Genomic DNA, 17,007 nt, shown 5'->3' on the forward strand with positions numbered 1-17,007 from the left:
TACTGTAACAGACGCAGATGAGTGAACAGAGGGATGTTACTGTAACAGACACGGATGAGTGAACAGAGGGATGTTACTGTAACAGACGCAGATGAGTGAACAGAGGGATGTTACTGTAACAGAAGCAGATTTGTGAAGCTTTGAGACAACTGACATGTGGAGTGTGTACAAGGGGCTGCAGCTCAATGTCAGGAACATGTCTCTAATATTCAGTGTTGAGCTGCTGAATGTTGGCTGATCATCCAACTGTCAAATGTGTTAAATACAGCTCAGTGAAATGATGGAAATGAAAAAGCTAATGTGGCGTCTGTAGCAAATATTTACACCAAAGGCTGTAGCTAAATGAATTCCAAATTTATTACGGGTGAAATGCCCCAAACGCTCTCTTTTCACCCTGATGATGTAAAACAATCAAACAGCAGCGATTGGCCAGCTCATGAATTTGCTCATCTTGCAGAGGTTACCATGGGCCTTTAACTCTGACCATTTGTCATTTTGATATTGGAGAGACACTGATTAGCCATCTGGCTTCTTTTCTCATTGCTGGAATTGCATCCGCACGGTCTGACTAAAGCACTGCTATGAGACGAGCTGTTTTCCCCTCAGAGGTCAGTAAACTATCGTTCTGTTAATGCTGAATGGTTTTAGCGAATGATGAAAAATGATTTATTGAATGTGATTTGGTGGAACCCTCCCAGCTGGACCCAGATGGACGTCTTGGGGTAGGATGGGACCCCTCCCCCTCCCCTTCCAATTACTTACCATTCAAATGAATTCAGCTTGTGATACAGGCAAACAACTGCATCTTAATGACTGATGATCTTTCTGTAGTTTTAGCTACTGTAAACCATGACGATGTCCTAAATGACCTTGTCTATCTTACCTGTACCTTCTGTTTGCCTGTCCCTCTTTCTGTTTGTTTCTTTCTTTCTTTGTTTCTTTGATTATTTTCTTGCCCTTTTTTGACTGTGAAATTGTGGCCAACAGTTCTGTTTTTTAATAAGTGTCATAAATAAACCAGAGTGTGGGTATCAACAGCATTACGCTTGTGGAAGAGTCATTCTTGTTTAGTTGTAACACCGAAAGCTGACAGAGACAAATGTGGCAGATTTTAACTCAATAAAGTTCACGCTTAGAGCAAGAGTCCAAGTCATTATTGATCGAGGGCCCCACAGGTACTCATGCTGGCTTTAGTTATCTATCCTCCCCTTAAAGGAGATACAAAGCTCAATCTATCCTCCCCTTAAAGGAGATACATAGCTCTAATTGGTTTATTTGAAGTAAAGAAAGTGGTGATGTTACATTCACTCATGGGGAGCATGCTATTGCATATGTCTCAAGACATTTTTGCCAAAGGGCAGTGTTGGTAATTGTTGTTATTTATTTACGGCTCTCAGTGAATGATTGAACAATCTAGCCAACGCGTGGATTACAATAGCTGTGAACTATTATTACCTGATCCTTATCACTTTCACATCTCCCATTTCTCCTTCACAGATGTCAAGGCCAGTGTGACGATAGCAATGATACACTGCCCCCCTCTGGCATAAACACGTTTGCCACATTCTGAGGTCATCTCCATCAGTGCTGACACTTTTGTGTGAGACTGCGCTTGCTTACATGTGCTCATCCAGTGCCAGGGTGGGCCCCCTGTCTGAAACAAGCAATGCATCCTCATTCACAATGCATCCTATCTTGACTATTTCTCATTATCTGACTGGAAAAATAACAAGGCAGCCATTAAGCATCAACGGATGAGCAGTCCACCGTCAGATGAGACCACCCTGGTAGTCGTGAGAGGACGCGCACACGGACAGCTGCGGACACCACGGACGAGTAGTAGTTCTGTTTAATATAATAATAATAATAATAATAATAATAATAATAATAATAATAATAATAATAATAATAATAATAATAATAATAATAAACTTTATTTATATAGCACTTTTCAAAACATAGTTACAAAGTGCTGTACAATAAAAACAGGGCCCAAGTGGGCACAGCGAACATGGGTAAAACAATATCCAAGATATTGCAAAATATAAGACACAGCATAAGAGATCAAACATGTAATAAAAAACTGAAAAGAAGGATTTAAAAACCCAGCATAAAAGGGGGGGACTCAGATAAAATTAGTAAATGCTTTCCTGTAAAAATAGGTTTTAAGTTGAGACTTAAAAGAAGGCACTGACTCAGACAGCCTTATTTCCATAGGGAGGTCATTCCAGAGTCGAGGGGCCCTGATGGCCTTTAGGTTTCAGCCTGGACTCAGGTAGGGCCAGGAGACCACTGCCTGAGGATCTAATATAGTTTTCAGCCTGGACTCAGGTAGGGCCAGGAGACCACTGCCTGAGGATCTAATATAGTTTTCAGCCTGGACTCAGGGAGGGCCAGGAGACCACTGCCTGAGGATCTAATATAGTTTTCAGCCTGGACTCAGGTAGGGCCAGGAGACCACTGCCTGAGGATCTAATATAGTTTTCAGCCTGGACTCAGGGAGGGCCAGGAGACCACTGCCTGAGGATCTAATATAGTTTTCAGCCTGGACTCAGGGAGGGCCAGGAGACCACTGCCTGAGGATCTAATATAGTTTTCAGCCTGGACTCAGGGAGGGCCAGGAGACCACTGCCTGAGGATCTAATATAGTTTTCAGCCTGGACTCAGGTAGGGCCAGGAGACCACTGCCTGAGGATCTAATATAGTTTTCAGCCTGGACTCAGGGAGGGCCAGGAGACCACTGCCTGAGGATCTAATATAGTTTTCAGCCTGGACTCAGGTAGGGCCAGGAGACCACTGCGTGAGGATCTAATATAGTTTTCAGCCTGGACTCAGGGAGGGCCAGGAGACCACTGCCTGAGGATCTAATATAGTTTTCAGCCTGGACTCAGGGAGGGCCAGGAGACCACTGCCTGAGGATCTAATATAGTTTTCAGCCTGGACTCAGGTAGGGCCAGGAGACCACTGCCTGAGGATCTAATATAGTTTTCAGCCTGGACTCAGGTAGGGCCAGGAGACCACTGCCTGAGGATCTAATATAGTTTTCAGCCTGGACTCAGGTAGGGCCAGCAGACCACTGCCTGAGGATCTAATATAGTTTTCAGCCTGGACTCAGGGAGGGCCAGGAGACCACTGCCTGAGGATCTAATATAGTTTTCAGCCTGGACTCAGGGAGGGCCAGGAGACCACTGCCTGAGGATCTAATATAGTTTTCAGCCTGGACTCAGGTAGGGCCAGGAGACCACTGCCTGAGGATCTAATATAGTTTTCAGCCTGGACTCAGGTAGGGCCAGGAGACCACTGCCTGAGGATCTAATATAGTTTTCAGCCTGGACTCAGGTAGGGCCAGGAGACCACTGCCTGAGGATCTAATATAGTTTTCAGCCTGGACTCAGGTAGGGCCAGGAGACCACTGCCTGAGGATCTAATATTGCGGGGAGGAATTCTGGAGTCCACTTGGACTTGGAGGATGCGTGGAGAGAGATGGACGTCACAAAGATGATAGAGAAGATCACAGCCTAACTGACTGCACTGCCAGTCTTCAGAGTGCATGTTCCCTCCACTGAGACGTCAGTACCATAATGCCCAGCATAGGGACAAAGAGGCATCATAACTTATTCCAAGCAACAGTTGCCTGACTGACTCACTGGAACCAACCAACAATGGCAACAGCAGTACTCAGCCAAAGATGGTGGAATTTGGTTACAGTATGGCATTCAGCCTAGCTCCAGCAACACACAGCCTACTGGACACAGCACACATCACGTTATACACACAATCAGTAGTTGATAGCACACAGAGCACATGAACAGACATGCAGCATCTTCCAGAGGACAGTAGGTGGAAAAGGTGGTGAGCAGGGTGAGCGTGGGGTCAGTGAGCAGGGTGAGTGTGGGGTCAGTGAGCAGGGTGAGCGTGGGGTCAGTGAGCAGGGTGAGTGTGGAGTCAGTGAGCAGGGTGAGTGTGGGGTCAGTGAGCAGGGTGAGTGTGGGGTCAGTGAGCAGGGTGAGTGTGGGGTCAGTGAGCAGGGTGAGTGTGGGGTCAGTGAGCAGGGTGAGCGTGGGTTCAGTGAGCAGGGTGAGTGTGGGGTCAGTGAGCAGGGTGAGTGTGGGGTCAGTGAAGAGGGAGGGATGGTGACCTCTTTAAAGCAGAGTGGTGAGTGGTGGCTGTGGTGTTGAAGATGTTGCTGAACAACAGGGGTCAGAGTTCAGCAGCAGAGAGTGATGACGCATGATGCACAGCGAGCCTTCTTCCTCCTGCCCTGAAATAGCCGTTTTAAGTACTTTCTAGGTTGTATTTGATCCATGACCATACTGTAGCTAATCTAAGCGGTGTCCGCCCGCTATGCCGACGACCCGCAATGCCGACCTTAGGTTTAGGCGTGGCAGGTGGAAGAGGTTAGGTTTGAGGTTAGGGTCTGGGGGAGGTTAGGTTTAGGTGTGAGGGGTGGGAGAGGTTAGGTTTAGGGTTAGGGTCTGGGGGAGGTTAGGTTTAGGTGTGAGGGGTGGGAGAGGTTAGGTTTAGGGTTAGGGTCTGGGGGAGGTTAGGTTTAGGCATGGGGAGAGGTTAGGTTTAGGCGTGGGGGCTGGGAGAGCTTAGCTCCAGCCGCCCCCCCCCCGACACGCTGCACGCCGCCTCACTCAGCTGGTTCAGCTTGTGGGCTATCGGCATTGCGGCCTGTCACCATCTAAACATATAATTGACATGTTTTTTACATCGTTACAGAATGCAACATAATAATGTATAAATTACATTGTTGCAGGTCCAAGTTCAATTATTATTTTAAAGGGACAATCCCATTGGCCAAGGGCCAGCGTGCTCTCCGGGTTGAAGTAGCCTAAACTACCTCCATCGAACCCGGGGATTTCCACCATCTTTCATTCAAGGTGAACATGCTAACCAGTCGGCTAAGGGGATCCAATGTTTCATTGCTATGATTATTAATAATCATAATATTAAAAGGGACAATCCCATTGGCCAAGGGCCAGCGTGCTCTAATGATACCCGGGTTGAAAGTAGTGTAGCAGTCACACTACCTCCCCTTCGTAATCTTGCGTGTATCTTGGATGTAGGGGGATTTAGGGGGAATCGAACCCGGGAATCGAAAGTGCCAGATTTTATCGAAGTCGAACACGCTAACCAGTCGGCCAAGGGGACAATCCCAACGTTGCATTATCCATCACTCAGTCAGACTGTTGAATGATGATATCATCAGAGCACGTGACTTGTGCCCTGTCTTTGCGGCGATATGATTGGTCGAACCCGAGAAGACTGGGGACCAACGGAGCCATTTTATTATCATAAGGTGCAGGTGCATCAGTATTTTTTATACCGTTGTTTTTATTCCAGTCCTTTACGCGACCATGGGGCAGTGTGGGATTACTTCATCCAAAACCGTCTTGGTGTTTCTTAACCTCATATTTTGGGTAAGAAGATGGAGGTTGTTTGAACAATGCAAACCTATAACGTTCATCCCAATGAGGCCATGGGTGGATGACATTAGCAAGCTAGCAAACTGCGCCACAGAGATGCTCTGCACTCTGCAGTCTAGTCTAATGACAGACGAGCTGCTTTACAAATCATAACCGTGATGATGGCACTATAGCGTCGCATTTGCAGGTATAAAGAACGCTGTGCATAACTTAAACGAATAGAGGAGAATAATGTGAACAGCTAGCTAGCTAAAACAGGTCGGTAGCAGCCGACCCACAAGTTGTATGACGTTATGCCAGCCAGGCTGCCAGCTTGCCCCACAGACGCGCCAGCTGCTGCCTGCTGCAACCAGCTAGTTCATCAGTTCATATCTATGGTTAAACCTGAGTGCACTCACACTTAGCTAACCGTTTGATATACGGTAGGTTTATGCAAAACGACACAAAGGCTGACTTCAAGGTGGTACAGATTAATCTTGTGCAGAACTATCTTTTATGTCGTCATCATTATCTCCCAGAATTTCCGAACAAAGCAGTAACTAACTGGCCCTCTTCACTAGCTGGCTTCTCACGTTCAAGGTAACCGAGTCTATAGCGTTAGCTTACATGTTTCGTGTAACCAGAGCTCCAGTCCAGTCCAGATAATAACGTATGATTATTCTAGTCTATGTGGCTATCTTGCATTTTCATCATTTTACTCCTCTCTCTGTATCTGCTTCTAGTTGTGTCTATTGCTTTCCCTACCTTCCTCAAATTCCCATTCAAATATGCTTTATTTGGCATGACAGGAAAGAGACCAATATGCCAAAGCAACACAGTGCTTCGCTTGCAGTAACATTGCAAACATTAGCCTACCAAATAGTTCTCAGTACATAAACAATAATATCTGAATATCAACTATTAACAATAATCAAAAGCCAATTAACAACTATTCTATTCTGTAATTAAACAGGTGGCAATTGAGGACAAGGCAGTTGTCTGTGATATATCTCTGTGTCTGTCTGTGCCTCTGTAGGCTGCAGCAGGGATTCTATGCTACATCGGAGCCTATGTGTTTATCACATATGACGACTATGAGCACTTCTTTGAAGACGTGTACACCTTGGTCCCTGCTGTTATCATAATTGCTGTCGGGACGCTTCTCTTCATCATCGGCCTGATTGGCTGCTGTGCCACCATACGTGAAAGCTCCTGTGGTCTGGCAACTGTGAGTATCATGAGGCGCTTTCACTTGCACCCTTTAAATAAGCAGAATGCTTAGGACTTAGTTAGGAGGGATGTTAAAGGAACACTCCGCCCATTTTCAACCAGCTTTGTATCATTAGAACATCAGTAGTATATCAGAAAACTGTAAACGGTTTTGAAGTCTGTCATTTAATTTGACAGTTATTGAGTGTTAAAGTGTGGACCAGTGACATCACTGGTCCACACTAACTCAAATTAATAACTCATTAACTCAAATCAACTCTCAATAACTGTCAAACTATTCATCATTCATCTAGTTTGACAGTTATTGAGAGTTGATTTGAGTTAATGAGTTATTAATTTGAGTTAGTGTGGACCAGTGACATCACTGGTCCACACTAACTCAAATTAATAACTCATTAACTCAAATCAACTCTCAATAACTGTCAAACTAGATGAATGACTTCAAAACCGTTTACAGTTTGAGAGTTGATTTGAGTTAATGAGTTATTAATTTGAGTTAGTGTGGACCAGTGATGTCACTGGTCCACACTTTAACACTCAATAACTGTCAATTTAAATGACAGACTTCAAAACAGTTTACAGTTTTCTGATATACTACTGATGTTCTAATGATACAAAGCTGGTTGAAAATGGGCGGAGTGTTCCTTTAAGATGTCTGTCACACAAAGATGCATTTGAAAGAATCCGTTTGGTCACTAGCCTCACTAATGAACACTGTGTCTTATCATTTCAGTTTGCTGCCATCCTCCTGCTGGTATTTGTAACGGAGTGTGTGGTCGTGGTGCTTGGCTACATATACAGAGCAAAGGTCAATATTCTCTTCATAACTCTACACACGTGTTTCCTAAACTGTCACATGGTCAGACCGCGGGGGTGTCCCTGCCTGACAAGAATAGAGTGGGTCCAAGACTGCATTTGTAAAATGTCAGTAACGCCGGTTTACGAGTGCGCAATAATTGACTAGTAATGCTCTAGAAAGGAAGGAACTGTTCATTTCTTAGGTGGTTTACTGAGCAAATGGTGCAAGATTTTAATGGTGGAGTGGCTATTTCTTTAGAAGTTTCCATGGAAGAACCACAACATTATGTAGTAGTGGTTGCATATAAATTGAAAGTGTCCAGTTTGAAGTTGATAAGACACTATACATTTCTAAAAGAGTTTCCTGGAGAGAATGGCAAATCTATTTATTGGAAAAAACAAGAGGCAGAGGTTGATTGCAGACGTTGCAGACGTTTTTTTTGCACCGACAATGATTCACATTCTCCAGGAGAAAATGTAAAGGTCACGGACATCACTTTTGTCAAATAGGTGAGTGTGTGCAGAAAGAGTACAGGTATTTAAACCAAAGAAAATCATCAACGTCATGAGCATTTATATGACATTTTATCTATGGAATGAAATGTTGTTTAGAATGGGGCAGTTTATTCTGACTGAGATGGTTACATGAGATAATTTTATTCTGATTGGGCTACTATTTTTATTATTAGTGGATTAAAAGGCTCCATGTAAATGCAGCTGCTGTCACGGTTCTTTCCAGGAAACGTCCGAAGAAATTGGAAAATAGTTCCTTTCTAGGAAAGGTTACCAAAATTTCAGTCCCGGACTCAAAAAGTTGACATGATTGCAGAGATATCAATTTAGCAACTATTGTGTTATTGACATTGTTTTGTGTACTGTTGAATTGTGTATCTATATAATTGTTTCAGTTAGAGAAGTCATAGACATAAACAATATAGATTTAATAAAATATGTTAGCAATGCATTATTTATTGTTGCATGCTGTTATTGTTATGCAGCATCCCTCAATACGATTAATGAATGTTGATTTATTTAACTGTGCTTATTGTACATTATCATTGTCACTATGATGATTATAATCTTTCTAGTGAAAATGGCTGGGATAATATCCTAATACATAACTGAGAATTCTTTACTATTTATTATAGTTATTGTACAGAGACAGTAAAGCCAACTGCATATTTCCTTCAGGTAGAAAATGAGGTGAATCACTCCATCCAGAAGGTTTACAATGAATACAGTGGCACCAACACCGATGCTCCTAGTCGTGCTATTGACTATGTGCAGAGGCAGGTGAGAACAAAACAAGTGCTTTCTTATGTCAAACCTTTTCCTTTTGTCAGCTCAAACTTCAATATAAATGATTATACATACATATAATAATATATAACCCATACAAGCATTTTTCAATCAGCCATTTTCGTTATTTCTCCTCCTCACTGCTACTTTTGATGCTTAACTTGTCCACTGGAAAATAATTCAAGTGTTGTCACCTTCCAAAGGATCAGATTATAGGAGAAACTATTTGAAATAGAGAGGCATTTTTTTCTCAAGCCCAAAGTGTAGCATCGCATCTGATTTCATCACACTACAATAAGGAGAAAGTCCTGCACACGCTACCTTTTATTCCCACTCCATAATAGCAATATGGCATCTCATGTTTACGCATCATCGCGCTTCTTCAGGATTTTTTTTTTTTTTCCTGATTTCCCCCCATTTTCTCCCCAATTGTACTTGGCCAATTTCCCCTGCTGCCCCGGTCGCTGCTCCACCCTCTGCCGATCTGGAGAGAACCGGAGACACACAAATGCTTCCTCGCTCCGATACATGTGCAGTTGCCAGCCACTTCTTTTCACCTGACGGCAGGGAGCTTTACTGGCTGCACGTAGCATGTGGGAGGATCACGCTATTCCCACCAGTTCCCTTCCGCTCCGAACAGGTGCAGCGACCAGGACACATACCCTCATTCTGGCTTCCCACCCACAGACACAGCCAATCGTGCCTGTATGGACGGCCTGACCAAGCCGGAGGTAACCCGGGGGCGCAAACCTGCGACCCTCGTGTGTGTTGGTAGGCAGGGAATCTACCGCTACACTACTTGGATGCCCGTATTGTCTGAGCTTTTGATAGAAAGACTCACCATATTTGCCAGCCAGTCATGAGTTTACAGTGAAGCTGTTTGTTCACATTTCATCTGATTGGAATTATAAGGTTCTGTTTGACATTTAATCAAAATTGAGTTATGGACATATTCATGATCTTGAATGTTACTTCATGCTTGTGTGGTGTTCTTTCAAAGAACATTTTGGGGTAAATATTGTAAGATCTAGAAGTAAGTAAGAAGTATTTTAAAAAAATCATAAAACCTTAATAATAATTAATTAATTAATTATTATTAATAATTCATTAATAATTCCAATGTCACGATTTGTAAAGGTTATTAAATTACTGGAATAAAACAGATTTATAGTTATAATGGAGTATGAAAGCATCTGAAAGTCAGTCTTCTTAGGAACACATGTGATTACAACCATATTTTAGATGATCAAATACATTTCAGATTTTATTCTTGAACCTGAATTCTATTCCAAGGCTTTTCAGTCACCATCTCTATCTGTTCTCCTCTCAGCTTCACTGCTGCGGCATTCACAACTACTCTGATTGGAGGAACACCCACTGGTTTAAAGAGTCCAAGAACAACAGTGTTCCAGTCAGCTGCTGTCAGCCCAGCATCACCAACTGTACCGGCACACTCACCCGACCAGCAGAACTCTACCAAGAGGTACAGACACACCACACATAGCAATGAGTTTTATACCGCACCTTGCAGCCAAGGATAAATGAATCAAATTCCTCTCTCTCGTCAAATTTCAATTCAATTCAATTAAATTCAATTAAATTCATCTTTATTTAAAGTGCAAAATCACCATGAAGCATGGTCCCGAAACACTTTACAGTTCAAACATCACACAAACAATACAGTAAAAATATAATTAATGGAAGTCAACAAATGCAAAGACAATGTAAGAGCTAAAACAGTGGGATGATTAAAACACAGGGAATATAAGACTAATAAAATAACCACAATAAGAACAAAGTAAAAGATAATTAAATGATGCCATATGAATGGGAAAATAGATGGGTTTTTAATTTTTGAATTGAACGGGGGAGCTGGTTGCAGAGGTGAGGACCACGGTAAAAAAAGGCTCTACCAGCTGCTGATCTTTTCTTGATATGGGGGACGAAGAGATAGTTACTGTCCTGTGAGCGGAGGGCGCGAGCGGGGACATATGGGAAGATTAGCTCAGACAAGTACGAGGGTGCGAGCCCATGTAGAGCTTTATAGGTTCAAAGAAGCACTTTAAAATCGGATCTGGCCTGGATTTGGAGCCAATGAAGAGCGATTAAGGCTGGGGTAATGTGTTCGAATTTCCGCGTTCTAGTTAGTACTCTGGCAGCTGCATTTTGTACGAGTTGTAATTTATGAGTACTGGAATTTGGTAACCCGGAGAAGAGAACGTTAACAGTAATCGAGCCTCGATGAAACAAAAGCATGTACCGTAAATTCCGGACTATAAGCCGCGGCTTTTTCCCCGTTTTTTGGCCCTGCGGCTTATATAACGGTGCGGCTTATCTATGGATTTTTTCAGAAAAAAAAAAAAAAAATACAAATAAAATCTCTCTTTTTTAGCACTCTTTCTAACTATAAATCCACTTCTGTTTTAATTTCCTCTCTTGCCCTCTTTTCACCACACCGCGGACACTGTGTGCACTGTAAAAATAAACAAAGGTGGTGTTGTGTTATGTTGTTTTGTTGAAATGTTACGGTAATACGGTAAATGGGAGCTTCCTCAAACAGCCAACAATCCCCTCTGTGCGTGAACCCTTACATATGGTAATTACGGTAAGCAAACGGCCACTCGGTGACCTCCAAAATCGATGGATTTTACAGGTTACACAGCTTCATCAGCACATTTTATGTGCATTGCTTTGCTGCTTGTTTTTTCGATTATTTTTTTGTAAAGCACCTTGAATTGCCTTTGTGTATGAAAGACTTGACATCATTGGCGGAAATCAACCGGTTACTCCTACCGGTTCAAAGTTCATCAGCAGCCCGGAATCACAACAAGACGAGCAGACTCTCTCTCACTTACCATGGGGAAGGTACGCAGAAATTCACACGACGCAGCTTTCAAGTTGAAAGCAGTCAATCTCGCATTAAAAGAGGGAAATAGAGCAGCAGCGCGTAACCTGGGCATCGACGAGTCAATGGTGAGGCGTTGGAAGGTGCAGCAGGAGGAACTGTCTCAGTGCAAGAAGACCAAAAAGTCCTTCAGAGGTCATAAAAGCAGATGGCCCGAACTTGAAGATTCCCTTGAAGATTGGGTGTTGACCCAGAGAGCAGACGGCCGAGGCGTTTCCACGGTGCAGATCCGACTGAAGGCCAAAACAGTCGCCACCGAAATGAAAATTGAACATTTCATAGGTGGCCCATCTTGGTGCTTCCGATTCATGAGACGAAAGGGACTGTCCGTCCGGGCGAGAACTACTGAACAACTCCCTCCCGACTACCAGGAGAAAATCACAAACTTCGGCGAATTCACACAAAGGAAGATCACGGAATATTATAGGAGTGTGAAAACATCCACAATCACAATCGAAGAGGAGTTCGTTGGTTTTGAGTGACAATGAAGGAGAGAGGAGAGTGGTTGACGAAGCCACCCTGAACCTGTTCGTTTCCGACACTGAAGATGAGGACTTTGGTGGTTTCAGTACGCAGGAAGAAGAGGAAGACGAGGATTAGTGACTTGACTTCTCTGGTTACAGCCGTTTGCTGCACATATAGCCTATTGTTGTGTGATTTTGTCTGGGGATTAGTGACCTGACTTTTGTTTTGTTGAAATGTTAATAAATGGGAGCTTCCCCAAACAGCCATCTCTTTCCTGACAATCCCCTCTGTGTACGAACCCTTACATATGGTAATTAAACATCAAAACGCCCGCGGCTTATAGTCCGGTGCGGCTTATATATGTAAAAAACAGTCAATTTTGCTGCTGCGGCTTATATACCGGTGCGCCTTATGGTCCGGAATTTACGGTACTAAGGTTTCTGCATCGGATAAACTTAAAGGGGGCGAATCTTGGAAATGTTACGGAGATGAAAGAATGCTGTCTGAGTGATTGACTTAACCCATTGATACCTGATGCAGCATTTGCATGTATATCCCTCATTTGTGTGCGTATCCCTTTAAGACCGCAAACCGCGTTAATGCGGTTCGCGGTCTTAAAGGGATACACACACAAATGCTGCATCAGGTATCAATGGGTTAATGTGGGCATAAAATAAAAACAGAGGGCCGAGGACAGATCCCTGCGGTACGCCAAACTGTACTGATGAGAATATGGATGTTATATTGTTATAGGATACACAGTGTGATCTGTCAGACAGATAGGATTTCACCCAGGAGAGTGCGGTGCCTTGGATGCCTACATGGTTTGATAAGCGGTCTAGCAGTATGCTATGATCGACTGTATCAAAGGCGGCGCTTAAATCCAGTAAGATGAGGAGTTAGAATCAGATGCGAGGAGAAACTCTGTTGGAGCCAATATGGGTGCTTTTTGATTTGGGTTTTTACTTGGGTGTTATTATTATATCACACCCACTAGAGGGCAGTAAGATATTGGTGATGGGTTACATCACACACAATCAGGTAACAAATACGCACAGGTGTGTAGGCTCAAGTGTGTTTGGAATGCAGAGATGAAATGGTTCTTACCGCAATCACTGGGTGATAGAACAGAATTAACCAAATTAAATGGCACAAAAATATAGAATTAACAATGCACAAATACTAACACTTCGAGAAACTACATTCGGAGACAACAAGACGGAGGAAGCAAGCGACAATAACAACTAAAGGTATGCGCGTCAAGGACACATTTTAGCGTTTCATTCACCACCGTGGCTTTTTGGCAAAGGGCTAATTAGTCACTACAAACTCATTGGTAATTTTAGTGAGAGCTGTCTCGGTGCTATGAAGTGACCTGAGTCCTGATTGGAAGGGATCGAGAAGGTTATTGCATGAGAGATGTTCAATTAATTGAAGCGAGACTGCCTTCTCAAGGACTTTAGAGAGAAATGGAAGGTTTGAAATTGGTCTGAAGTTGTTTAAGACTTCAGAGTCAAGGTTTGTTTTTTTCAATAGCGGTTTAATCACAGCTTTTTTGAAAGAGGTGGGTACAGCGCCAGTTGACAGTGAACTATTAATAATCCTGAGTATGGTGGGGCCTAGTATTGGAAGAAGTTGTTTAATTAGATTTGCGGGAAGGGGGTCAAATAAACAGGTGGTGGACTTGGATAGTATTAATTTAGATGGAGATGGAGATGGTCTCGAAGTTCATGAGTGTAGCGGTCTGATCTAAGGGTCTTTGAAGAGGACCAGGGGAGGGGTTTGCACTTTAGTGAGAAGGCAATTGCTAATTTCCTCTCTGATAGAAGTGATTTTATTGTTAAAGAAGTCGAGGAAATTATTGGCTGTAAATGAAGAGTTTGTAATGGGAGGAGGTGGGCGGGTGAGTTTTGCGACGGTATCAAATAGAAATTTCGAATTATTTGTATGCGTGTTAATGATTTTAGATATGTACAAGGCTGGAGTAGCAGAGAGCAAACGCTTATGTTTTAAAAGGCTATCATTCCAGGCCAGTCGGAATGCCTCAAGCTTGGTTGAACGCCATTTACGCTCCAGCTTTCTACATGTCTGTTTCTGTGTGCACGTGTATCATTATTATACCACGGTGAGTGTTTTTTTGGGCGGCGGGTTTTTGTACACAGAGGTGCAATAGCATCAAGCGACGAGAGTAGAATTTGGTTAAACTAATTTGTGAGTTAATTGAGAGGAGCAGCTTGCCCTGAGAGGCAAGCAAGTGAATTTGGCAACAGGTCAGCAAGATGAGTGATGGTGGAATCGTCGATACGGCGACTGCTATAGGTTTCAATCTGGTTAGACTGCCGGTGGGGCAGGGCAGCTTTAAATTTGATGAGATAGTGGTCTGAAAAAGCTGCAGGATATGGCAGGACTAACAGATCTGAAACAGAAATACCCCGAGCTAAAACGAGATCGAGGGTGTTGCCGTTACAGTGAGTTTGGTCCTGAACTTTTCAAATCATTGATCTTTTGAAAGGATCTTTGATGTTGAAGTTACTATGTATGTTTTTTTACGTACAATTCCTTCATGCCAGTGAATGTCTTTAATGCTTGTAATGTTCTTTCTCCCATCATAGGGCTGTGAGGCTCTAGTCGTGAAGAAGTTGAAGGAGATCATGATGTATGTCATTTGGGCTGCACTAACCTTTGCATCCATACAGGTAATCTTAAATCACTAAGTCTGAATACCTGCAGAATAAGTTACCTGAAAATGCAAAAGGCATATTATCTGGGGGAGAATATGAAGCGTTCTATTCCGAAATGCTATACCCCTGGGTGGGGGGGAGAGACAAACAAAGAAACACAATTTAAATATTCAGAAGATTCAGCCAGTAAAGTGTTACCCGTTGTTTTGTCAACCAAGGATGTAAGTTATCTTTTAAGATCAGATCAGATGTATGCTTACGGTAATTTTGTGCGATCAAACATCTTGTAAGCGGAAGTATTACAGTATACATTAAAACAATTCCTGCTTATCCACCTTATTTCTAGCGGCCATGATGCCTATGCGTTTTTCTTTTCCGGTGTGATCCTTCCTCTTGCGCAGTGCGCAGCCTAATGTGGCTAATGTTAGCGGCTAGCTAGCTATGTTACATGGCAGTAAAACGCCACTAAATGACCAAATTGATTTAACTTTTAACCATTTCGAGTAACACTGTTTCCATACGGACCCCCAGCGTTGGTTAGTTGTTTATAACGTGACTATATTTATAACTTTTATAACGTACTCCAGTTTCCGGTTTATAATTCGGGTCTGCAGCCAAAGAGTATAACAAAGGAAATGGCAAGCTGCAACAATAAGTCACGTTAAACCGGAACTTGTACCCACAATTATTTGTACAGTGGGCCATTCGAAAATAAGCTGGATAGGTTTTTTAAGCGCAGGTTGACCCACAAAAAATAGTTTGGCCCACGGGCCCCAGATTGGTCAGCCATGGTACTTAGTATACACCAATTCAAAAGTCAAATGTACGCTCGACACTAAGCATGGTGGGATTGGATCATACTTACTGCCGTGCGTTGTTTATGATATTCTGATGATGTTCCATGTGTTCCTCACTCTTGTGTCATCAACCAAGATGGCTGTGGGCCAATGACACAAGTAGTCTCACCTACGTGGTCAGACCCTACGTCTTACGTCGGCACGCTCCCAGTGACGGAAGGTCTGAATCACAAGTCAGCATTTCTGGCTTTTGCTGTCGGAATTCCTATGGTAAAATCTGACTTGATTGGCTGGGCTGTTACGGAAGTCCGCCTCTCTGCGTGCATTGGTGCATCGTTCAAAATGTACCGCCCCACGAGTTGCTTCATGCCGTCCGTGGTTGGTCAATTCATATGTCTGTCATGCATTTTTTCCTGTCTTAGGGGGCGGTCTTTAACCACTTTTCAAGAGTTGTGCAACAGACGTAGATTCTACTGTATCTATGGCTGGCTACTGTGAGACGATGACACAAGTAACAGCTTTGCTTTCCTCCCTGTCTCGTCTACCTGCAGATGTTGGGCATGCTCTGTGCCTGTGTGGTCCTGTGCAGGAGGAGTCATGACCCGGCGTACGAGCTGCTGGTCACAACCAACAGCTATGCCTGAAGGACGCAGCCAGCCAATCAAATCACTCAGCCAATCAAAGGAGCCTCAGCGGACTGGTCCACAGTAGATTTCAGCTGTAGTCATATAAGCTCAAGCACACCTTGCACAATTCATGATCAAAGTAGCGAACGCTGATTGTGGGGTTTGGGTGGGGGGAGGGGGGCTTCAAGGGGAAACCAGTAAGTTATTTATTGACATGCTTTGTACGTTATTGTTATAGAGCTCGACAGGCACGTGACTTTTCGTGACTTAATTTGCCCTGGAAGTAAGTTCCGCGTCCATTTTCTCCATAGAGATTTCGATAAATCCAAATATAACGAGTCTTAAGGCTCGAACCAAGCCAACACGTGATCCAGAGAATCTTGGGTGACCATAAAACATTCGGTTTAAGCGAGAACAAAAAATAACGCCGCCGTTATTTTTTGTTCTCTTGGCTTGGTTCGAGGCGAGCCTAAAACTCGTTATATTTGGATTGATCTAAATGTCTATGGAGAAAATGGACGCAGAACTTACTTCCGGGGCAAATTACGTCACGAAAGGTCACGTGCCTGTTGAGCTGTATTTTAAATGTTTTTACAAACACTGAAATGCGTCTAAAGGCCAAAGTTGTACACGGCTAATTGACATGATTGAAGTATTTGTTTCTTTGTCCCTTTGAGGATCACAAGGAGTACCGTAAATTCCGCACTATAAGCCGCACCGGAGTATAAGCCGCACCTGCAAAGTTGACTGTTTTTTACATATATAAGCCGCACCGGACTATAAGCCGCGGGTGTT

The 17,007-nt window shown here is 43.3% G+C and overlaps 1 protein-coding gene across 3 annotated transcripts; it reads left to right on the plus strand.

Moving 5' to 3' along the window:
• Positions 1 to 5,363: 5,363 nt before the first annotated feature.
• On the plus strand, positions 5,364 to 16,258 carry tspan3b (tetraspanin 3b; the record flags this gene model as incomplete). Of its 3 annotated transcripts, XM_083650429.1 has the most annotated exons (7): positions 5,364 to 5,426; positions 6,448 to 6,639; positions 7,375 to 7,449; positions 8,631 to 8,732; positions 10,069 to 10,221; positions 14,721 to 14,804; positions 16,138 to 16,258. In XM_083650429.1, 7 exons carry the CDS (start codon positions 5,364 to 5,366, stop codon positions 16,228 to 16,230), a joined length of 762 nt encoding a protein of 253 aa, XP_083506555.1. In that variant the 3' UTR covers positions 16,231 to 16,258. The 3 variants fall into 3 exon arrangements, with proteins under 3 accessions (XP_083506555.1, XP_083506556.1, XP_083506557.1); XM_083650430.1 differs by lacking the exon at positions 7,375 to 7,449; XM_083650431.1 differs by lacking the exon at positions 6,448 to 6,639.
• Between the last annotated feature and the right edge of the window lie 749 nt (positions 16,259 to 17,007).

Source organism: Poromitra crassiceps, assembly GCF_964638095.1.
Source record: "Poromitra crassiceps genome assembly, chromosome: 14".
Lineage (NCBI taxonomy): Eukaryota > Metazoa > Chordata > Actinopteri > Beryciformes > Melamphaidae > Poromitra > Poromitra crassiceps.